This window comes from Electrona antarctica (assembly GCF_951216825.1).
Source record: "Electrona antarctica genome assembly, chromosome: 20".
Classification (NCBI taxonomy): Eukaryota; Metazoa; Chordata; class Actinopteri; order Myctophiformes; family Myctophidae; genus Electrona; species Electrona antarctica.
In genome coordinates, this window is record NC_136801.1 from 2,155,878 (window position 1) to 2,180,540 (window position 24,663).

General features: G+C 44.8%; 1 protein-coding gene across 1 annotated transcript; it reads left to right on the forward strand.

The window, feature by feature from the left end:
* Positions 1-12,144: 12,144 nt before the first annotated feature.
* Positions 12,145-21,821, forward strand: nrros (negative regulator of reactive oxygen species; the record flags this gene model as incomplete). The annotated part of the gene is made up of 6 exons (XM_079489629.1): positions 12,145-12,253; positions 14,064-14,321; positions 15,545-15,748; positions 17,455-17,621; positions 18,208-18,402; positions 20,633-21,821. The coding sequence occupies exons 1-6, from the start codon at positions 12,197-12,199 to the stop codon at positions 21,819-21,821; spliced, it is 2,070 nt and encodes a 689-aa protein (XP_079345755.1). The 5' UTR covers positions 12,145-12,196.
* Positions 21,822-24,663: the final 2,842 nt, after the last annotated feature.

The window sequence follows — 24,663 nt, forward strand, 5'->3', positions numbered from 1 at the left end:
TGCAAAAAACACCAAAAGGGGTTCCCGCCCAAAATGGTTTAAGGTTATTGTAGCAGTCAATTTATATTGGGGGTCGGGAGGGGGCGGGGCGGGGGTCCCGAGACATTGCCAAAGCATTTCCGGGGGTCCCCGGCCAAAAACGTTGAGAACCCCTGGATTAATGGCTTAATTGGTGTCATGAATATGCAACAGGCTCATTCATCGATTCGTCGCGTGGGAAAGGTCGAGCGCCATTTCTTTCTTCTTCACCCAGTGTTTACGTGGGAGAGAATAACGTGCCTTATGAGGTGGCCTTATAGTTTTGACTTTACACTAACATGTCTGTGTCATTATCCCCCCTCGTTCCATACAGCTCAGCCATGTCTCCACAACATTACACACATTTATTATTGCATTCTGGGAGTTTAAATGTTTTACGGCTTATCTCTGGCCGCATGTTTTTTGTTTTGTTATTTGTGTAACTGATTTGATAGCATACTATTGTAAAAAAAATATATATATACACTGTATTATGCCATTATGATGCATTAAACTAAAAGTAAGTAAATGTTTCTGACTGAGGTTAAGTCATTTAAGTTATTTTACGTTTTTTTCATGTCATGTGAAAGCAGGGAATCATAGCTTCAAATTCACATATTGGTTGTTCAGTTTGACCCACCAGGTTTGGAGATATGGCTTATAGAGTAATGAATGTCTTGCAGAGAAACAGCGAGTTGAGAAAACAGGCTTGAAAGGTTCACTTGTGGTCTCTAACATTACACCTAGCTACGTGTTTAAGCATTTATTTCATATTTACATGTCTTATGTGGTCTCTAACATTACACCTATAGCTACATGTTTAAGCATTTATTTCATATTTACATGTCTTCTGTGGTCTCTAACATTACACCTATAGCTACATGTTTAAGCATTTATTTCATATTTACATGTCTTCTGTGGTCTTTAACATTACACCTAGCTACATGTTTAAGCATGTATTTCATATTTACATGATATAGTATTGATTTCAGCTGTTACAATTCCAAACCAAACAATTTAATGACTAGTATTAAATGTTATTGTTATTTTGTGTCCAATTATGTTAACAGTTCATAAAGTTAACATAACTATAACTAAATGCATTTGAAATTCAATAAAAAGGTTACTTTTCAGGATTCCAATTCAAAAATAGCAACAAATTATTCAGGTTTTCAAAAATAACAGAAAATGATTATGACGTTAACTACTTTTGCTGGGGACCCCTGGAACCCCCCTCAAGGACCCCCTGGGGGTCCCCGGACCCCACCTTGAGAACTAATGATTTCATACAGATAAAGGCTACTACCTCACTTACTGCATGTTGCGTCCACAAGGGGGCAATGTTTGTCATGCATATTTTAAACCTGTAGGCCTAGTGCTGTATACTGTTCTGCACTGCATTATGCTAGAGCAGTGGTTCCCAATGGCAGGGGTCCTTGAGGGAGTTCCAGGGGGTCCCCAGCTAAATGATAGTTAGGAACCAAATGGACCCTTATGGGTCTGTAACTCTGAGAGTGTACAAATGGAACCCAACGGACCCTTATGGGTCTGTAACTCTGAGAGTGTACAAATGGAACCCAACGGACCCTTATGGGTCTGTAACTCTGAGAGTGTACAAATGGAACCCAACGGACCCTTATGGGCCTGTAACTCTGAGAGTGTACAAATGGAACCAAACGGACCCTTATGGGTCTGTAACTCTGAGAGTGTACAAATGGAACCCAACGGACCCTTATGGGTCTGTAACTCTGAGAGTGTACAAATGGAACCCAACGGACCCTTATGGGTCTGTAACTCTGAGAGTGTACAAATGGAACCCAACGGACCCTTATGGGCCTGTAACTCTGAGAGTGTACAAATGGAACCAAACGGACCCTTATGGGTCTGTAACTCTGAGAGTGTACAAATGGAACCCAACGGACCCTTATGGGTCTGTAACTCTGAGAGTGTACAAATGGAACCCAACGGACCCTTATGGGTCTGTAACTCTGAGAGTGTACAAATGGAACCCAACGGACCCTTATGGGTCTGTAACTCTGAGAGTGTACAAATGGAACCCAACGGACCCTTATGGGCCTGTAACTCTGAGAGTGTACAAATGGAACCCAACGGACCCTTATGGGTCTGTAACTCTGAGAGTGTAGGCCTACAAATGGAACCCAACGGACCCGGTTCCATTTGTACACTCTCAGAGTTAAATTAACATTGCACACGAGTTCTTTAAAAGTTCTATACCTTTGAGTAAAGATCAGTGTGGAAGGAGGTAAGAACCTTAAAGAGCGTCCAAGGCAGCTCTGTGCAGTTGAGGTAGAAAAATCCTTTTATTTCATTAGATTTAAAAAACAAGGGTTAAAAACGTTTAAAACGACCACTGCGTTTCGTCCTGCATGGGCCTTCATCAGGGTCACCTGTGATTCATTAATGATGGTGATGATAATAATAGGGAAGGAAACGGGAAGGAAACGTCACAAGCTGCACTCCTCCACTTCCTGGTTCTAATTCCCTATTTTCACATGGCCCACGTGGGAGTTTCCATGGAAGAACTAGATGCCCTTTTCTACTTTCTACACTATTTGATAGAGTTCAGCAGTGTAAATGTAAATGTGTGTGTATGCACGGCCATGTATACTGTACTATTATCATTTTACCCATTTTGACCTGAGAACTGATTCTACAAATGTCTTCTAAATCATGGCAGTTTTCTGAAAAACCTATGTTTCTATGTCAGTGGTTCTCAACGTTTTTACCCCCAGAATTATCTGTATTTGGCCGAGGACCCCCCATCTGAAAATATGTTGTTCCTCCAGGGATCCCCCAGAAGCAAAGATTTGAGTTAAAAACGTTTTTTCGTTATTTTCAGGATTTTTTAAAAATAGCAGATCTACAAGGTTGTAGCGCCCGGGCAAAAATGCTGTTTCTTAGTGTGGGACGTCCTCGTGACCGTGTGTTGGTTCCCAGAGCACCAGTTTGCTGGCTGGCAGTTCTTGATGTCTTTGGCAGTGTCCTGCTATAGTCTCATTCTCCTGGCTACTACAGTGTTTTCTGGCTCACCCTTGGTATTCCCTCATACAGGGTATTGTTGCTAACATGTACACTCTTGCTGATGTTAAGTAGGCCTACTACAGCACGCAGCATTCTGGTGTAGCACCCGTCTAGAGAGACGTCTGCAGGGTTGGCTTCAGGGTCCAGCATTCTGGTGTAGCACCCGTCTAGAGAGACTTCTGCAGGGTTGGCTTCAGGGTCCAGCATTCTGGTGTAGCACCCGTCTAGAGAGACTTCTGCAGGGTTGGCTTCAGGGTCCAGCATTCTGGTGTAGCACCCGTCTAGAGAGACTTCTGCAGGGTTGGCTTCAGGGTCCGGCATTCACCGCCGTATAGGAGAACAGACTCCACCGTTGTGTAGAAGAAGCCGAGGTTGATTTGACCGGCGAGATTGAGATCTAGGTCGTCTGAGGACGACCTATAGAGGAGATTGGAGTTCCATACACTGGTCATGCCATTCAGGGACGTAGCTGACCATTTGGTTTCCCTACTCGTAGGATATTTGTGCTGCCCCCCCCTCCCTACGAGAGAGCTGCTATTCCTCATCCAGATCGGCTATTTTCTATTTTCGCTGTTTGTGAGGACGCACACACGGCCGCTCGTTATTACGCGGCGAAAAGGAGAAATTTGTTATTTTGAGGGTCGGCTTGGCACTTTTTGGCACATCTTGTTGCCCCCCCTCCCCCCTCGGCGTGTTGCCCCCCCTCGGCGTGTTGCCCCCCCTCGGCGTGTTGCCCCCCCTCGGTGTGTTGCCCCCCCTCGGCGTGTTGCCCCCCCTCGGCGTGTTGCCCTACTCGCAGTGTGTATTTTGCGCGTATAGGTAGCGACGGCACTGCCTCCATGCAAGTGTCTTCTTCACTTTCAGGTCTTGCTCCGTTGAGTTGACCCATACGCCAGCCCAGGTACTTGAAGTCCTTGACTTCCTTCAGCACAGTTCCTCCTGTTGTTGTGAGAGGTGGATGTTCCGGTGAGATGTTATAGACCGTGATAACCTCCGTTTTCTTGGCATTTAGCCTAATTAAGGCCAATCAATTGGCACACTCCAACTCCACTCTATGATAAGAGCGCCCCTCACTTCACACGGGTGTGATTTTTTACAAATCACTAAATAATGTACTTTATTTATCATTATTAGCCTATAAATAAACTCTAGACCAAGAAGTGACAGTCTAAATGGTAAATGGTGCATTTATATAGCGTTTTTATCCAAGGTGCTTTACATAGATTGTGCATTACATTCACCCATTCACACACACATTCATACACCAATGGCGGCGGAAGCCATGCAAGGCACCAACCAGCACATCGGGAGCAATTTGGGGTTCAGTGTCTTGCTCAAGGACACTTCGACATAGACATGGAGGAGCCAGGATTCGAACCGCCGACCCATGGATCATTGGACGACCTGCTCTACCTCTTGAGCCATGCACAGTCACTGGCAGTCTACACTCTACACCATGTACTGACAATTAAAAAAAACTGTTCTTATAGATTTATCCGCCATATCACAGGATATGCATGGTGGCGCTAGAGAGCTGCACAAACATGGTGACATTGGAATGGTTGAGAATCACTGACACTGTGGTAACCTATACAGATAGTGATGATATTATTATAGCCACTCTATAGCAGGAAGGCAGTTAGGGTGTGATCGTTATAAAGTGGTTTCCTCTCTCTCTCTCTCTCTCTCTCTCTCTCTCTCTGGTGAAGTCGGCTGCTCATCTAAACCCAGGGGGTGTGACATGTTCATGTTGGCTTCTGTGGTCGTGTAGAAGAGCGCTTCTTTCTTTGCACAGCATGCACTTCTCTCACACACACACACACACACACACACACACACACACACACACTGTCACACACCCTCCCTCCCACCCACCATATTCACACACACACTGCGGGGACCGATCTTGTCCTCTTGAGCTTTGTGATGATTGATGAGAACAGAGTTGAGTTATAACTACTCGCTGCTAGACTATAGACAGAGATGGATGCTTTTTCCGAATGAAGTCCAACATGTGACTTTTAGCTTTCCGTTGTAACCCTACTTGACTCTGCCTGCTTCCGCCACGAGAATAAAGAGAGAGAGAGAGAGAGAGAGACTCTCTGTTAACAGAACTGACAGGCTGACTCCGCTGCAACCAGTGAAGCAGCGGTATGGTCAGCCTCTGGCCATCGACCGCATGCAGTGTCTTGTTGGGATCACCTCGACGACACCAGACCACCTGAGTGAGTATCCTATATACCTATACCTGTAGAACTATCTATAATGTCATGTGCTTCTCTGATGAATTGAAAATGGAGGACCCTTTATGTAAACAAGTTCTGATTTTGATATCCTCTTTAGCAGTTTTTGTAGGCTAGTATTGACCTGTACTTTCATTGAACTGTACCCATTCTGCACACTGTTGATACATATTTAAATCAATCCAATCAATCAATCAATCAATCAATCAATCAATCAATCAATCAATCAATCAATATGTGCACCTGCAGTGTGCCCTGGCTGTAGCCTATTATTATGTTACGGTTGTGTGTCAGGTGAAAACAAAGTAAGCTGCACTTTAATATACTTATATAAGCTATATAAGCTGACTTCATGATTTGCATCACCATTGCTCTTGAACTCTGTGTCTGTTCTGGTTGAGTAGAATGTTGTCTATTATGGCAGGGGTTCTTTCAACTCAAGGTCAATTAAGGACCCCCAGGGTGTATTTTAACATAGCCTACTTTTGCTGGGGACCCCCTGGACCCCCCCCCCCCTCCCCCCATGAAGGACCCCTGGCTGTTTGAAAACCACTGACCCTAATGGATGGATGGATGGACATTGATCAACTGTTTAAATGTTATAGAAACAGAACATCGTATAGTCTTCCATCTTTTATTTATACAAATGTACAAAAAGAAAATGCCTGAAAAGGCATTTACTAAACCAATAATAATTCTGAATGGGGTAAATGATGTAGGGTTGCAGGACACTTTGAATTAGGCCTACATTACTATACTACTACATTACTACAACGTAGTAATGTAGTAGTATAGTAATTACTACAACGTAGTAATGTGGCCTAGGCAGATCTACAAGCTCGAGCTTGTAGATCTGCTATTTTTCAACAGATCAAGTATAACATAATGCTTAAAACACCGAAAGGGGTTCCGCCCAGTACATGCTGTCAGTGTCAGTGGTGCTTGAATGGATCCAAATCCGTTGTAGCGTCCACGCTATAGTGGAACTATATCTAACACCTCATTGAATGGATCCAAATCCGTTGTAGCGTCCACGCTATAGTGGAACTATATCTAACACCTCATTGAATGGATCCAAATCCGTTGTAGCGTCCACGCTATAGTGGAACTATATCTAACACCTCATTGAATGGATCCAAATCCGTTGTAGCGTCCACGCTATAGTGGAACTATATCTAACACCTCATTGAATGGATCCAAATCCGTTGTAGCGCCCACGCTATAGTGGAACTATATCTAACACCTCATTGAATGGATCCAAATCCGTTGTAGCGTCCACGCTATAGTGGAACTATATCTAACACCTCATTGAATGGATCCAAATCCGTTGTAGCGTCCACGCTATAGTGGAACTATATCTAACACCTCATTGAATGGATCCAAATCCGTTGTAGCGTCCACGCTATAGTGGAACTATATCTAACACCTCATTGAATGGATCCAAATCCGTTGTAGCGTCCACGCTATAGTGGAACTATATCTAACACCTCATTGAATGGATCCAAATCCGTTGTAGCGTCCACGCTATAGTGGAACTATATCTTCCACCTCATTGAATGGATCCAAATCCGTTGTAGCGTCCACGCTATAGTGGAACTATATCTTCCACCTCATTGAATGGATCCAACAAAACCCCCCAAATCCGTTGTAGCGCCCACGCTATAGTGGAACTATATCTTCCACCTCATTGAATGGATCCAAATCCGTTGTAGCGCCCACGCTATAGTGGAACTATATCTTCCACCTCATTGAATGGATCCAAATCCGTTGTAGCGCCCACGCTATAGTGGAACTATATCTTCCACCTCATTGAATGGATCCAAATCCGTTGTAGCGTCCACGCTATAGTGGAACTATATCTAACACCTCATTGAATGGATCCAAATCCGTTGTAGCGCCCACGCTATAGTGGAACTATATCTTCCACCTCATTGAATGGATCCAAATCCGTTGTAGCGCCCACGCTATAGTGGAACTATATCTAACACCTCATTGAATGGATCCAAATCCGGTGTAGCGTCCACGCTATAGTGGAACTATATCTTCCACCTCATTGAATGGATCCAAATCCGGTGTAGCGTCCACGCTATAGTGGAACTATATCTTCCACCTCATTGAATGGATCCAAATCCGGTGTAGCGTCCACGCTATAGTGGAACTATATCTAACACCTCATTGAATGGATCCAAATCCGGTGTAGCGTCCACGCTATAGTGGAACTATATCTAACACCTCATTGAATGGATCCAAATCCGTTGTAGCGTCCACGCTATAGTGGAACTATATCTAACACCTCATTGAATGGATCCAAATCCGTTGTAGCGTCCACGCTATAGTGGAACTATATCTAACACCTCATTGAATGGATCCAAATCCGTTGTAGCGTCCACGCTATAGTGGAACTATATCTAACACCTCATTGAATGGATCCAAATCCGTTGTAGCGTCCACGCTATAGTGGAACTATATCTTCCACCTCATTGAATGGATCCAAATCCGTTGTAGCGTCCACGCTATAGTGGAACTATATCTTCCACCTCATTGAATGGATCCAACAAAACCCCCCAAATCCGTTGTAGCGCCCACGCTATAGTGGAACTATATCTTCCACCTCATTGAATGGATCCAAATCCGGTGTAGCGTCCACGCTATAGTGGAACTATATCTTCCACCTCATTGAATGGATCCAACAAAACCCCCCAAATCCGTTGTAGCGCCCACGCTATAGTGGAACTATATCTTCCACCTCATTGAATGGATCCAAATCCGTTGTAGCGCCCACGCTATAGTGGAACTATATCTTCCACCTCATTGAATGGATCCAAATCCGTTGTAGCGTCCACGCTATAGTGGAACTATATCTAACACCTCATTGAATGGATCCAAATCCGTTGTAGCGCCCACGCTATAGTGGAACTATATCTAACACCTCATTGAATGGATCCAAATCCGGTGTAGCGTCCACGCTATAGTGGAACTATATCTTCCACCTCATTGAATGGATCCAAATCCGGTGTAGCGTCCACGCTATAGTGGAACTATATCTAACACCTCATTGAATGGATCCAAATCCGTTGTAGCGTCCACGCTATAGTGGAACTATATCTAACACCTCATTGAATGGATCCAAATCCGTTGTAGCGTCCACGCTATAGTGGAACTATATCTAACACCTCATTGAATGGATCCAAATCCGTTGTAGCGTCCACGCTATAGTGGAACTATATCTTCCACCTCATTGAATGGATCCAAATCCGTTGTAGCGTCCACGCTATAGTGGAACTATATCTTCCACCTCATTGAATGGATCCAACAAAACCCCCCAAATCCGTTGTAGCGCCCACGCTATAGTGGAACTATATCTTCCACCTCATTGAATGGATCCAAATCCGGTGTAGCGTCCACGCTATAGTGGAACTATATCTTCCACCTCATTGAATGGATCCAAATCCGTTGTAGCGTCCACGCTATAGTGGAACTATATCTTCCACCTCATTGAATGGATCCAACAAAACCCCCCAAATCCGTTGTAGCGCCCACGCTATAGTGGAACTATATCTTCCACCTCATTGAATGGATCCAAATCCGTTGTAGCGCCCACGCTATAGTGGAACTATATCTTCCACCTCATTGAATGGATCCAAATCCGTTGTAGCGCCCACGCTATAGTGGAACTATATCTTCCACCTCATTGAATGGATCCAAATCCGTTGTAGCGTCCACGCTATAGTGGAACTATATCTTCCACCTCATTGAATGGATCCAAATCCGTTGTAGCGCCCACGCTATAGTGGAACTATATCTAACACCTCATTGAATGGATCCAAATCCGTTGTAGCGCCCACGCTATAGTGGAACTATATCTTCCACCTCATTGAATGGATCCAAATCCGTTGTAGCGCCCACGCTATAGTGGAACTATATCTAACACCTCATTGAATGGATCCAAATCCGGTGTAGCGTCCACGCTATAGTGGAACTATATCTTCCACCTCATTGAATGGATCCAAATCCGGTGTAGCGTCCACGCTATAGTGGAACTATATCTAACACCTCATTGAATGGATCCAAATCCGTTGTAGCGCCCACGCTATAGTGGAACTATATCTTCCACCTCATTGAATGGATCCAAATCCGTTGTAGCGCCCACGCTATAGTGGAACTATATCTAACACCTCATTGAATGGATCCAAATCCGGTGTAGCGTCCACGCTATAGTGGAACTATATCTTCCACCTCATTGAATGGATCCAAATCCGGTGTAGCGTCCACGCTATAGTGGAACTATATCTTCCACCTCATTGAATGGATCCAACAAAACCCCCCAAATCCGTTGTAGCGCCCACGCTATAGTGGAACTATATCTTCCACCTCATTGAATGGATCCAAATCCGGTGTAGCGTCCACGCTATAGTGGAACTATATCTTCCACCTCATTGAATGGATCCAACAAAACCCCCCAAATCCGTTGTAGCGCCCACGCTATAGTGGAACTATATCTTCCACCTCATTGAATGGATCCAACAAAACCCCCCAAATCTGTTGTAGCGTCCACGCTATAGTGGAACTATATCTTCCACCTCATTGAATGGATCCAACAAAACCCCCCAAATCCGTTGTAGCGCCCACGCTATAGTGGAACTATATCTTCCACCTCATTGAATGGATCCAACAAAACCCCCCAAATCCGTTGTAGCGTCCACGCTATAGTGGAACTATATCTTCCACCTCATTGAATGGATCCAACAAAACCCCCCAAATCCGTTGTAGCGCCCACGCCAGTGGAACTATATCTTCCACCTCATGTCAGTCAGAGCTTCCCAAACCTGGCCTGTGTTTTAAAATCACGTTTGAAAACTCACTTTGTACTCATTGGGTGTTCGAACATGCTGACTCTGCATTTATGATTTATGTTGCCATAGTTATTATGTGTTGTTGTTTTTGCCCTTATTGTCTCCACCAGGCCGAAGGCATGGGGAGAGAGTATGTTTTGCACCTCGTCCGTGTGTGTGTCCGTCCGTGTGTCCGTGTGTGTGTCCTTCCGTCCGTCCGTTACCAGCTAATCTCCGGCACCGTTAACCCGGTCGATGCCAAACTTTGCACACACGATCCCTGGATGCCAACAATGAACCTCTGCCCCACATTTTCCAGAACGGCCTGTTATAGCGCCACCATGAGGCAGCTTTTCACATGTTTTACCTCAAACTGCACCGATCTGCGTGAAACGTTGCATGCACACTCCCTAGAGGCCAAGGACAAACCGTTGACCTGCATTTTCCGCATCTGCCTTTTATAGCGCCACCAGGAGGCCGACTTTTGTAAAACACATTTTTTGATATTACTCCTCCAGATTCTGTCCAAAAATCTCACAAATCGTTACACACTATCTCTATGGTCATGTGCTCAAGTCGGATCTGTCCGATATTTCATCTTCCATCCTAATTGGCTATAATTAGCTTTCACAGTTTGCAAGATTGCCCCGTTTTGAACAAAATCCTCAAATCATGAACGCAGCATGCAATTTACGTGAAATCTTTCACACATGTTCTTACTAGGCTGAGGAATATATCCCACCCTTTTCACATTGGCCTGTTATAGCGCCACCAACAGGTTGATTTTTGCAAAACACATTTTTGGAACAAAATGCCTCAAAAACATGTTTATATTAATCCTAAACATTTTGCCAAACATCTCACACAGTCCTATCCTCCTGGTGGAGACCTGTGCCCAGAAGGGCACTTTTTCTAGTTGGTATTTTATTTATTTTCTTTCTTTCTTTCTTTCTTTCTTTCTTTCTTTCTTTCTTTCTTTCTTTCCTTTCTTTCCTTTCTTTCTTTCTTTCTTTCTTTCTTTCCTTCCTTCTTTCTTTCTTTCTTTCTTTCTTTCTTTCTTTCTTTCCTTTCTCTCTCTCTCTCTCTCTTTCTTTCTTTCTTTCCTTTCTTTCTTTCTTTCCTTCTTTCTTTCTTTCTTTCTTTCTTTCCTTTCTTTCTTTCTTTCTTTCTTTCTTTCTTTCTTTCTTTCTTTCCTTTCTTTCTTTCTTTCTTTCTTTCCTTCCTTCCTTTCTTTCTTTCTTTCCTTCCTTCCTTCCTTCCTTCCTTCCTTCCTTCCTTCCTTCCTTCTTTCCTTTTTCTTTCTTTCTTTCTTTCTTTCCTTTCTTTCTTTCTTTCTTTCTTTCTTTCTTTCTTTCTTTCCTTCCTTCCTTCCTTCCTTCCTTCCTTCCTTTCTTTCCTTTCTTTCTTTCGTTCTTTCTTTCGTTCTTTCGGTACTGAGTGTACTTGTTTCAACTATGTTGTTTTAAATGTGCTTTAAATAAATAAAGTCGATTTTGATGAATTGAACAAGGTGGACCCTCTTGTAAACAAGTGTAATGCTTTATTGGGTCGTCCACTCACAGTTAACAGTCTTTGTATTGAGTTGTGCTTGAATTGTACTGTAATTCTGCAAACTGTTAATAAATATTACAATCAATCAATCAATCAATTTGGATTGGATCCCCGAAATGCCCTCAAGTAAAAAGGTGTATTTTCTATTTTCCAACCTGTGTTCCATTCCCCCGGAGGCTTTGTGGATGTTAAGATGCCAGTCCATCACTGTGTGAAAAGAGGGATTAACGGGCAATTATGGGCACTAGATTTGCCCGGAAACCTCAAGTTTAGCAGCATATACAGTAATATACAGTAATATACAGGTGTGATGGTACATTTCGGGAGTTTACCTGAGTTTGTTGGTAAATTTACCGGGTGTTTCCTCTGGAATATACTCAACCGTATTCCATGCTTTTTGCGCAGTGCCACAGGCTCAGCTTTGGGGACAGCGAGGAGGACGTTAAGATGCCAGTCCACGCCGGACTCACCCTGGTCTGCCTCCTCTTAGCCGTCGTGTTCAGCATCCTGATGACCCCCGCTGCCTCCTCCGGTCTGCCACCACCGCAGCACCACCTCTGCCAGCTGGTGAGTGGCGAAGGTCTCTTTAACTCATTTTAGACCTGAAGGCGATTCTATAAGTACCTTCTAAATCCTGACAGTTTTCTGAAAAACCCTATGTTTCTTATGTCAGTGTCAGTGGTTCTCAAACATTTTCATGTCAAGGACCCCTAAAAATATATGTAATTGGTAATTGGTAGCGCGGCACTCAAGCTTGTAGATCTGCTATTTTTCAATAGCTAAAGTATAAAATAATGCTTAAAACACCAAAAGGGGTGATTTTGGCGATGATTTATCGCCAAAATCACCTTTTGATGCCTTTTGACGCCTATTTTGGTCAGTACTTCTTTGCCTTTATTACTATTTTGTAAAGCATGTTTTGAATAGTTCAAAATAGCCGATCTACAAGCTCACAACGTGCCGATGTGCAGCTGTACTGGCCAATGAGATGTGATTGAAAGGTTATGTTGTAGTAAAAGTGTAAAAAGTGGAAGGAACTATAACTACAGCCCAGTGAGTGGTTGGTTACGCATTTCTTAATAGCTATAAGAAGTATGTTGTCAAACCTCACAAAACACGCTCATTACATTTCTACAAGTCTTCGTGGTGGTGGAGGCATATATATATATATACGACCGCGATGTGGTATTTCTAGTTTTATCAGCTAATTGTTTCGTGGAAAGTTCGGTGGGAACTTGCAGACAAAAGGCCCTTTCTTCTTCTTCTTCTTCTTCTTCTTCTTTCTTCGACCGTTGCAAAATCTGTAAACCAAACCTGAACAGGCCAGAAGTGGATGCATTGGTTTGTGGGGACAGGAAGGGAGGGAGCATAATTTGATACAGACTTATAGCATGTTATGTAGACAGCACTATAATTGCATTGTATGTAGTCATAGCACATCATAGTACATATGTAGCATAGTATAGCATATATGTATAGTTTATATGTATAGTTTCATTATATAGATATTCCACTGTTACGTTCTTAGCTTACGGTACGCATGTTTCATGATAAATGCTTTTTTATGTGATGTATTCCCATGCTTTTTTGTTCTTGCTTAATGTAAGTCGCTCTGGATTAGAACGTCTGAGCGTCTGCTAAATGCCTAAATTGTAAATTGTAAATTGAGCACAGTTTTACCACACATGTTGCTAAGATAAGATCAAAGCTGAGCTGAGCACACACACACGCACGCACGCACGCACGCACGCATGCACACACGTTCTTCAATTTCTTTAGTCCACATTTATAAAATACAATTATCAAGGGCTCAAATATTTTTCAGTTGCTTCTGCTGTCCAACACACTTTAAACATGTGTCTCAGCGCTGCTTGAATCCAACCTCGAGTGTGAGAATGTGCAGAAGTTTAGACATACTATTGGTCCGACTGTCATTAGACAGACACCCTATACCTCAAACCCTAACCTAACACAACCTACGCACGCACACACACACACACACACACGTCACACACACGCACGTACGTACGTACGTACGTACGCGTGCACGCTTCACTTAAATTTCTTTAGTCCACATTTATAAAACACATTGTCAAGGGCTCAAATATTGCTTCTGATGTCCAACACACTTTAAACATGTGTCTCAGTGCAATGAACAATGTAAATTAAGTTGATTTTCCGATCATTTGGCACCCGCTCGCATTCATTATGACATACACCTGTGTACCTGTGGTACACAACCCTTTTTGAATGGCACAGGAGATTTTCGCAGGTTCAGCGTAGGTTATAAACACAGTCCTTTACACACTTCATTTACACCTGGGAGTAAATTTCCGTTGTGAATGAGGACCATTGACACTGTCTATTTTCATTGCAGGTCCAAAGAAGAGCTCTGTGCAATCACGGCGCGCGCTCCTCGGCTCCCTCGGACCTTCCGGACGACATCGAGGAGCTCCAGCTCAACCACAACTCCATCAGGACGTTGGCGGAACGTTCCCTCGCCCGCTACCGCTCGCTAGAGACCCTGAGCTTGGCCGGCAATCACCTGGAGACGCTAGAGTCGCGCGCCTTCGGCGGCTCTCCGAGAATAGAGTGTCTTAATTTAGCGGAGAACAGTCTCCACGTCGGATACCAGGTAGGGATGGGGCGATAATCGTTATTGTTTATCGTGATAAAAAAAAAATAACACTCTCACAATATTCGTATTGCAGAGATTTAAATGTATGGTGAAATTGTCCTCTGTCAAACGCTATAGGAGGAATTAGCTTTGGTTGAGCTGCAAATTCAGCACCACTTAAACGCTCAGAACGTTAAACCCCAGAATAGGGCTGTCAAACGATTACACATTTCAATTTCAAACACAGCTTAAAAATTTCCAAAATATGCCATGTTATTGTTGTGGGAGTGGAAAGGTAAATGACAGAAGGCGGATATATATTCTTTATAACAAATCCTGTGTGGTAGCATGATGTCTCTCTGTCTCTGATTTGAGCTGCTGCCTGTGTATGTAAATTGTGCAGCCTTTTATGGCAATGACAGACGTTGTATTCCCCCAAAGTAGCATTTTCAAAGCCTTATACGGTAACAGGGAAGCTGGAGGTACCTTCACTAAAAACGCCGGGACAACGCTCCACATGTCCCAAACTCTTCTCCCTTCTGGCTCCAAAACTATGGAATGCACTTCCCATCACAGTCAGAACTGCAGCCTCACTCCCAATCTTCCGCCGTAGTCTGAAAACCCACCTCTTCAGACTCCACCATGGCCCGTAGCACTTGCCCTAGCCTAGCCCCTTAGATAGCACATTATGTAGACTTAGATAGTATTTTAAACAGACTTATAGCTTGTTACGTAGACAGCTCTAGAATTGCACTTTATGTAGTCATAGCACTTTATAGTACACATGTATAATATATTATATAGTATAGTATGTATAGTTTACATAGATACTCCACTGTTACGTTCTTAGTCTAGGCATGATTCATGATAACTACTTTTTATATATGTGATGTATGCCATGCTTTTGTTATTGCTTAATGTAAGTCGCTCTGGATTAAGAGCGTCTGCTAAATGCCTAAATTGTAAATTGTAATTGTAAATTGTAACTCTAAAAATCTGAGCGCTGTCCAAGGTTCGGATTTCATTTGTGATTTTGTACCGCATCGCTCGCTCCCGACATTTCTGGCGAAAGATAAAGAGCGTGATCTAAGGCTAATAATCGTTACAACAGTAAATTAATTAATTCTGTTATTTCTGTTATATAATTTGTATTATTGTGATAACATCGATAATAATCGCAATAATGTCTTTGCCACAGTAATGGTGACAGTGTAATTTTTCTCTCCGTCCCTGACCACCAGGAGACGGGCAGCGCCCTGCGCAGCCTGCCGCGGCTCAGGGTTCTGGACCTGTCCCGTAACGAGCTGGACGACGAGGCGGCCTCGCACCTCCTCCAGAACCTGACCTCCCTGGAGCAGCTTGACCTCTCCTGGAACGTCCTGCTGCGTCTGGACGAGACCTCCTTCCTCCAAGGCCTCCGGCAGCTCCGTGAACTGGACCTGCAGGTACAGTAGTATAGTAGGGGCTGTGGTTCCCAAAGGGGGGGTCCCCGGGGACCCTCTAGAGGCTAGAGGGTCCCCGGCTAGGCTCTAGGCTAGAGTCTAGCCTATAGGGGTCCTTGAGGGAGTTCCAGAGAGTCCCCAGCTAAATGATAGTTAGGAACCAAATTGGCCCTTATATGGGTCTGTGACTCTGAGAGTGTACAAATGGAACCAAATGGACCCTTATGGGTCTGTAACTCTGAGAGTGTACAAATGGAACCAAATGGACCCTTATGGGTCTGTAACTCAGAGAGTGAACCAAATGCATTTGGTTCCAATACGGATACGCGGTTGAAGATGGATGGATGGATGGATGGATGGATATATATATATTGTGTATATTACAATTTACAATTTACAATTTAGGCATTTAGCAGACGCTCTTAATCCAGAGCGATTTACATTAAGCAAGAACAAAAAGCATTGGAATACATTACATATGTAAAATACATTTATCGCGAAACATGCGTAAACTAAGAACGTGACTAGAACATATCTATATAATGACACTATACATATAAACTATAACTAGAACATATCTATATAATGACACTATACATATAAACTATACATATATGCTATACGATGCTGTACATATATACTATGAAGTGCTATGACTATATACAATGCACTTATTGTGCTGTCTACATGACATGCTATAAGTCTGTTTCAAATGCTATATAAGTCTAAGAAGTGCTATCTAAGGGGGTAGGGTAAGTGCTATGGGCCATGATGGAGTCTGAAAAGGTGGGTTTTCAGACTACGGCGGAAGATCGGGAGTGATGCTGCAGTATTGTGGAAGTGACAATAAAATCGGATTGATTGATCATCTCAAATGATTGCGATGAGACGATTATAACGTAGTGATGGTGACAACAACAACCCTACTACGCCGCACAGGGTAAGGCCTCGATCACACCTAAAAAACATTTGTCTTGTCCGTGTCTTTTGTCTTGTCCGTGTTTAATGGCCGCCCCAATGCATTTCCAATGGAAGTCACATGGTTTAACCACACATTTTTGTTTGATGCGGGGGAGGGGGGCACAACACAGCCATCAAACAAAAATGTTTGGTCAAACCAGGTGACTTCCATTGGAAATGCATTGGGGCGGCCATTAAACACGGACAAGACACAAGAAGGGTGTTTATTAGGTGTGAGTGAGGCCTATCATGCTGTTATAACATAACGTAATGATGAACAACCCCTACTACGCCCGCAGGGTAACATGCTGTTCAATCATAACGTAATGATGAACAACCCCTACTACGCCCGCAGGGTAACATGCTGTTCAATCATAACGTAATGATGAACAACCCCTACTACGCCTGCAGGGTAACATGCTGTTCAATCATAACGTAATGATGAACAACCCCTACTACGCCTGCAGGGTAACATGCTGTTCAATCATAACGTAATGATGAACAACCCCTACTACGCCTGCAGGGTAACATGCTGTTCAATCATAACGTAATGATGAACAACCCCTACTACGCCCGCAGGGTAACATGCTGTTCAATCATAACGTAATGATGAACAACCCCTACTGTACGCCTGCAGGGTAACATGCTGTTCAATCATAACGTAATGATGAACAACCCCTACTACGCCTGCAGGGTAACATGCTGTTCAATCATAACGTAATGATGAACAACCCCTACTACGCCCGCAGGGTAACATGCTGTTCGAGATCGACGGGGCCTTCGACGGCGGCGTGGTGCCTCGTCTGCGGAGGCTCAACGTGGCGTTCAACTACCTGCCGTGTCTGACCGACTTCCACATGACCCAGCTGGTGCTGCTCAACGCCAGCCACAACGCCATCGAGTGGTTCGTCGCCAGGTTAGGACACTTTGGGGCTTTTTCTGTCATTATAGTTTAGTTTTAGTTAGTATAGGCTATTGACATTTCTTTATTCTTTTTTTATTTTATTTTATAATTCAGTTAGTTTTAGTTAGTATAGGCTATTGACATTTCCTTTTTTCTTTTTTTTGGTTATAATTCAGTTAGTTTTAGTTCGTTTTTAGAGCGGGTTTTGCTAGTTTTTATTAGTTTATTTTTATTTTTGTAAACGCTTAGTTTTAGTGTTAGTTTCAGTTTTTTTTGTTTTCTTATTTTTTTTTCATACTTTTTGGGGGTCAAGTGCAGGATTAAACAAGGTCACAGTAAGTAGGCCTATTTTATAATAATAATACAAGAACTCAACAAAAGATACAATTAAAAAATATATACTGTATAACTAAGGGCATTTTGTCTTGTTTTTGTAAACACATAATACATAGTTTCAGTTAGTTATCGTTTTTGTTTTTATTAATATAGTTTTTTATTTAGTTCAGTTAACAAATGTTTTTTGTTAAATTTTAGTTCTTTATGTTATGTTGTTACTTTTCGTGAACTCTAATAACGTTGGTGTTTCGTGGCCGTGCAGGCAGGACCCGGCGATGGGCGTGTTCCGCTTGGAGACGCTGGACCTGAGCGACAACAGGCTGCTGTTCTTCCCCTTCCTGCCCAGCAGGAGTCGCCTGCGGAACCTCCACCTGTCCCGAAACGCCATCCGCTTCTACGAGCACCTGGCCGACCAAAACGCCACCGCCACCCACCCCAACTGGACCACGAGTGTCCGGTAAACTACTGTTGATTTCGTCGACTAAAGGCCTGTTCATAGTCCAGTTTTAGGTGATAAGGTGACCACCGAAACGGTGGTTAGTAAAAACAGAGAGATGTTTGGGTGAGCGGTGAATCTCTTACCACTGCGGCTCAGTGACGTCATGTTGTAGTTTTAGTAAAAACAGAGAGATGTGTTTGGGGTGAGCGGTGAGTCTCTTACCACTGCGGCTCAGTGACGTCATGTTGTAGTTTTAGTAAAAACAGAGAGATGTGTTTGGGTGAGCGGTGAGTCTCTTACCACCGCAGCTCAGTGACGTCATGTTGTAGTTTTAGTAAAAACAGAGAGATGTGTTTGGGTGAGCGGTGAGTCTCTTACCACCGCGGCTCAGTGACGTCATGTTGTAGTTTTAGTAAAAACAGAGATGTGTTTGGGTGAGCGGTGAGTCTCTTACCACCGCGGCTCAGTGACGTCATGTTGTAGTTTTAGTAAAAACAGAGAGATGTGTTTGGGGTGAGCGGTGAGTCTCTTACCACCGGGGCTCAGTGACGTCATGTTGTAGTTTTAGTAAAAACAGAGAGATGTGTTTGGGTGAGCGGTGAGTCTCTTACCACCGCGGCTCAGTGACGTCATGTTGTAGTTTTAGTAAAAACAGAGAGATGTGTTTGGGGTGAGCGGTGAGTCTCTTACCACCGCGGCTCAGTGACGTCATGTTGTAGTTTTAGTAAAAACAGAGATGTGTTTGGGTGAGCGGTGAGTCTCTTACCACCGCGGCTCAGTGACGTCATGTTGTAGTTTTAGTAAAAACAGAGATGTGTTTGGGTGAGCGGTGAGTCTCTTACCACCGCGGCTCAGTGACGTCATGTTGTAGTTTTAGTAAAAACAGAGATGTGTTTGGGTGAGCGGTGAGTCTCTTACCACCGCGGCTCAGTGACGTCATGTTGTAGTTTTAGTAAAAACAGAGATGTGTTTGGGTGAGCGGTGAGTCTCTTACCACCGCGGCTCAGTGACGTCATGTTGTAGTTTTAGTAAAAACAGAGATGTGTTTGGGTGAGCGGTGAGTCTCTTACCACCGCGGCTCAGTGACGTCATGTTGGTCACCTCTTCACCGAAAACTGGACTATGAATTGGCCTTAAAAATATGACGAATAATGTTCCTCAACTACCTTTAAAACCTAGGAAAAAAAGAAAAAAAAAAAAGAAAACTAAGCTACTATGACTAAAGCTAAGACTACATATACATTATACAGTACTGACAATTTCATAAACAAACTAGAACTCCACTCTGTCGAGTGCCTACTTGCTTGTTGCACACAAGTAGGCCATAAATGGCCGCACTAGTGCGCACTAGTGTTGAAAAATTATGATGGTAATTACTTATAAGCTTGTTTGACGTCACACTGGAACACGTCATCGTTACGTCACCGTCAACTATACCCTGGCACTGCTGGTACATATATTTAACACGTCATTATGCTCATGTGTCCATATATGTACATGTATATATGTATGTATATTTACTTTTCTGAGTGGTTGGTGGTATAATGTAATCGGCTGGGTCAATTGACACTGAAACGTATCACCATCGTCAACCAATTATACCCTGGCATTGGTACATAATCTAAATCACGATTCACGGAAAACATACCTGCACGGTCAGCTTCCGTATGTCCGTATGACATCATATCACGTGCATTCTAAGGGACATTTGTACATATCTTCATCACGTCATGGGACATATGCTTCGTAGCATGACAAAAACACACCTGCGCGGTCAGCTTGGGGCCAGCATATGACGTCATAACGTGTGCTGGCCCCAAACATCGCACCTGGCCGAAAACATGACTTGCACGCTCTGCTTGCGCAAGTAATAATTAAAAACTAGGCTAAAATGTTAGGGAGGGACTATAGTGGAGAAGAGATCCAGTAGAACTAAAAGACAAGCCATTTTATGCTTGGTTGCATGCTGAAAATAGCAGATCTACAAGCTCACAACATGTCGTGCTCCGACGCGTTTGCAGATCGGCTATTTGTGTAAAACATGTGTAAAACCGGCCATTACAACGCCATAGGCACTGCCAAAATACATTTTAGTTGACTAAAAATCAGCTGTAGATTCGACATGTCGACCGACATTAGACTTAACACAAAACAAAATAACACATCAAATATGAAATAAAAGTGTCATTACAAAGTTCATGACAAAAAAATCTAAAATAAAAAACTCATAAACCATCACCACCAACAGGTACTACAACCTGAGGGGGAACGTGAGCAACGTGACGGCGGACCTCTGGGACGAGGGTCTCCACGGCGACATCTCCTCGCTGGACGTCCTGGAGCTCAGCGGGAACCAGATCGACTACTTCCCGCGAGGCTTCGTGGCCAAGATGCCGGCCCTGTCGACGCTGCGCGTCGCCACCAACTGTCTGGACGCCCTGCACCTGACGCCGGGCCAGTTCTCCGACGGCCTGCTGCGCGAGTTGGACGTGAGCGACAACAGGCTGCGAGAGGTCGCCGTGACGGCGGACCACCGCGGCGCGCTCGGAAACCTGACGTACCTCAACCTCAGCCTGAACGGGCTGACGTCGCTGCCCTCCGGGCTGCTCTCGTCTCTGCCGAGCCTTCGCTCGGTGGATCTCAGCTACAATCCCGAGCTTGGCGTTCATTTTTGTCCGGACGACGGAGAAGACGTCGGCGGAAGTAGCGGCGGCGGCGGCGCCGCCTCGGACTGCGTGGCGTGGAGAAACGCGGGCTCCTCGTTGACGCGGCTGTACCTCAAAGGATGCGGCGTGGCGAGGCTGCCGTCGTCCGCGTTCGCGGGGATGTCCCTGACGCACCTGGAGCTGTCCGACAACGCCGGGATCGAACTCGAACCGCGGTCGATACGAGCTCTCAGCGGGACGCTGCGACACCTCGGCCTGGGCAACACGGACGTGCGACTGTTCGACTTCTCCCCGTTCCGCAAGTTGGAGTATTTGAATCTGTCCAATAACTCCCTCGCCCGTTTCCCTCCCTCGCTGGCGAACACCGGCCTTCGGGTGCTGGACCTGAGGGACAACAAGCTGTCCACCATCCCCTCGGCTCACGCCAACGCCATGGCGCCGAAGCTCAGGAGGGTTTTCCTCAGCGGGAACCCGTTCAACTGCTGCCGGATGGAGTGGAGCGACACGTTCGGACGGACGGAGACGCTGAACGTGGTCGACGTCTCGGACATTCTGTGCGAGGATCTCTTCAAACGGACGCACAGGGCGCTGGACCGCCTGCCGCCGCTTTCGTGCGGCGGCCGCGAGGAGGGCGAGTCCATCCTCTGGTACTTTCTACTAGCGGTGCCCATTTTCATGTCTTTTCTGGGCATTTCGGTCATTTTCTGTCTGACCTTCAGGCCCAGACTGAAAACCATCAAAAAGAAATGTTTTAAGTCCACGCCATACTAATACATGCAGATATAAGAGGCTTTGTGAAAACCTTGTAAAGACATTTTGAGTAAAAAGAAGAGAATTGATGTGGAGTTTAAGTCCATCATTATTGTCTTTGTCCGGCCCTCAATCACTGTTAAAGTATCGCAGGGAATTATCGCTCACGTTTAGCAAATGAAATAGTGTGTGTGTGTGTGTGTGTGTGTGTGTGTGTGTGTGTGTGTGTGTGTGTGTGTGTGTGTGTGTGTGTGTGTGTGTGTGTGTGTGTGTGTGTGTGTGTGTGTGTGTGTGTGTGTGTGTGCGCGCGTGCGCACTGTCGCGAAGTGTGGTTCTAATTCTAACCAAACGTTACGCCTAGAGTCTTGATGCAAACATGTGGCTCCGCAATCCGTTTGTCTTGTGGGACACTATGTGTGTGTGTGTGTGTGTGTGGGTGTGTGTGTGTGTGTGTGTGTGTGTGTGTGTGTGCGCACACACAGTGCACATGCGAGCACATATGCAGAAGTCGTGTGATGCAAGTTGCTATAAGCAGCAGAGGAAACTTGAAATTTCCTGTTTTGCAGTAACTGCCCAGTTCTGTATCTCGGAGGGGGGGGGGGGGGGTTGCGGTTTCCTTCTCACCGGTGAGAAACAGCTGGGCCGGGCCGGGCGCTTTGTCAATGAATCCTCAACTAGAAGTACCTACTGGGTATGGTCCAGTTCATTAAGCTTAGCTGACCAAACAAACCTCATGGCATTCTACACTTACGACAGTTCAAACGTTTCAACTTTTGAATGGAACACACTACAGTTCCATTGAACTGTGTTCCTCAAGCGTGGTTGCGCTGTTTTCGAGGCTTTATTAACACATTTAGCTGGGGACCCCCTGGGCTGGAACCCCCTTAAGGACCCCCTAGGGGGTCCCTAAAGACCCCTCTTGAACCAGTGGCTGCCTTACGGCACCGATGATTAAGCCATATCAACTCATCGCAGCTCTTATCAAACATCACTGCACATCCTGTGCTCTGTGAGAACTCAGAGACCTGCAGATTCTCTTGCTACAGGATCCTACTGCAGGGGGGGGACACTTTGAAGATGGAGATTCTCTTGCTACAGGAGCCTACTGCAGGGGTGGGACACTTTGAAGATGGAGATTCTCTTGCTACAGGAGCCTACTGCAGGGGTGGGACACTTTGAAGATGGAGATTCTCTTGCTACAGGAGCCTATTGCAGGGGTGGGACACTTTGAAGATGGAGAGGGGCCACTATATATTTCCACACTCACTCCAGAGGGCCACATAATTATGCATATTTCTGTCGTAGCAAAGAATAGCCGATCTACAAGCTCAAAACCCGCCGCATTGCAACGCGTTTTGAGCTTGTAGAGCTTGTAGATCTATTTTTGAATTGGAATCCTGAAAAGTAACTTTTTTATTTTATTTCAAATGCCTTTAGTTATTAACTTTACGAACTTAAAGGACAACTTTAGATTTTTTTCAACCAAGGTTCATGTTTTAGGTTGTCATTAGAGAAAGTAAAATATGAGTGTACATTTTTTCCCTGTTAAGATGGCAGTTTGAGAAAGAGAAAGAGAGAGAGAGAGAGAGATGAACCTTGTATTGATCCCCGAGGGGAGAATATTCAGAGGTTAATAGAGCACCGCAGTCTGACGTCAAGGACTAGAGGGCGCTAAATCCACAGGTCCCTGTACTTTTATTTTGCATTGTAATCCCCATAGGGGTATTTTAGATCGCCTCATATAAGAACTGTGTTTGAAAAAAAAACATGTCATCCCGGCCGTTTCACTCATATGGATATGAAGAATCAACTGACTGAGAGAAAACGCTATTGTTACTGCTACTGAATTAGTTACATTTTCGCTAGGAACAGACTGTATCAAATATGAGTGACTGACTGTCATAATCGATACAGACACACCTCCCCGACAATAGACAGTTTGTTTATTATCCGATCACAATTCTTACATGATGAGACGATTTTAAGATGACCCTCCATAGAGAAAAAACGTCCTTGAACCAGGGGTTGAGCGAGTGGACGTCAGGACTTGGGCGCTAGTCAGTGGCTGCATTTCCCCACTGAGGTTGCACTGACTTGCCTTGACATCATCATGGCTCCCTGTGTGAAGCCTTGACATCATCATGGCTCCCTGTGTGAAGCCTTGACATCATCATGGCTCCCTGTGTGAAGCCTTGACATCATCATGGCTCCCTGCGTGAAGCCTTGACATCATCATGGCTCCCTGTGTGAAGCCGACATCATCATGGCTCCCTGTGTGAAGCCTTGACATCATCATGGCTCCCTGTGTGAAGCCTTGACATCATCATGGCTCCCTGTGTGAAGCCTTGACATCATCATGGCTCCCTGTGTGAAGCCTTGACATCATCATGGCTCCCTGTGTGAAGCCTTGACATCATCATGGCTCCCTGCGTGAAGCCTTGACATCATCATGGCTCCCTGCGTGAAGCCTTGACATCATGGCTCCCTGCGTGAAGCCTTGACATCATCATGGCTCCCTGCGTGAAGCCTTGACATCATCATGGCTCCCTGCGTGAAGCCTTGACATCATCATGGCTCCCTGTGTGAAGCCTTGACATCATCATGGCTCCCTGCGTGAAGCCTTGACGTCATCATGGCTCCCTGCGTGAAGCCTTGACACCATCATGGCTCCCTGCGTGAAGCCTTGACACCATCATGGCTCCCTGCGTGAAGCCTTGACATCATGGCTCCCTGCGTGAAGCCTTGACATCATCATGGCTCCCTGCGTGAAGCCTTGACATCATCATGGCTCCCTGCGTGAAGCCTTGACATCATCATGGCTCCCTGTGTGAAGCCTTGACATCATCATGGCTCCCTGCGTGAA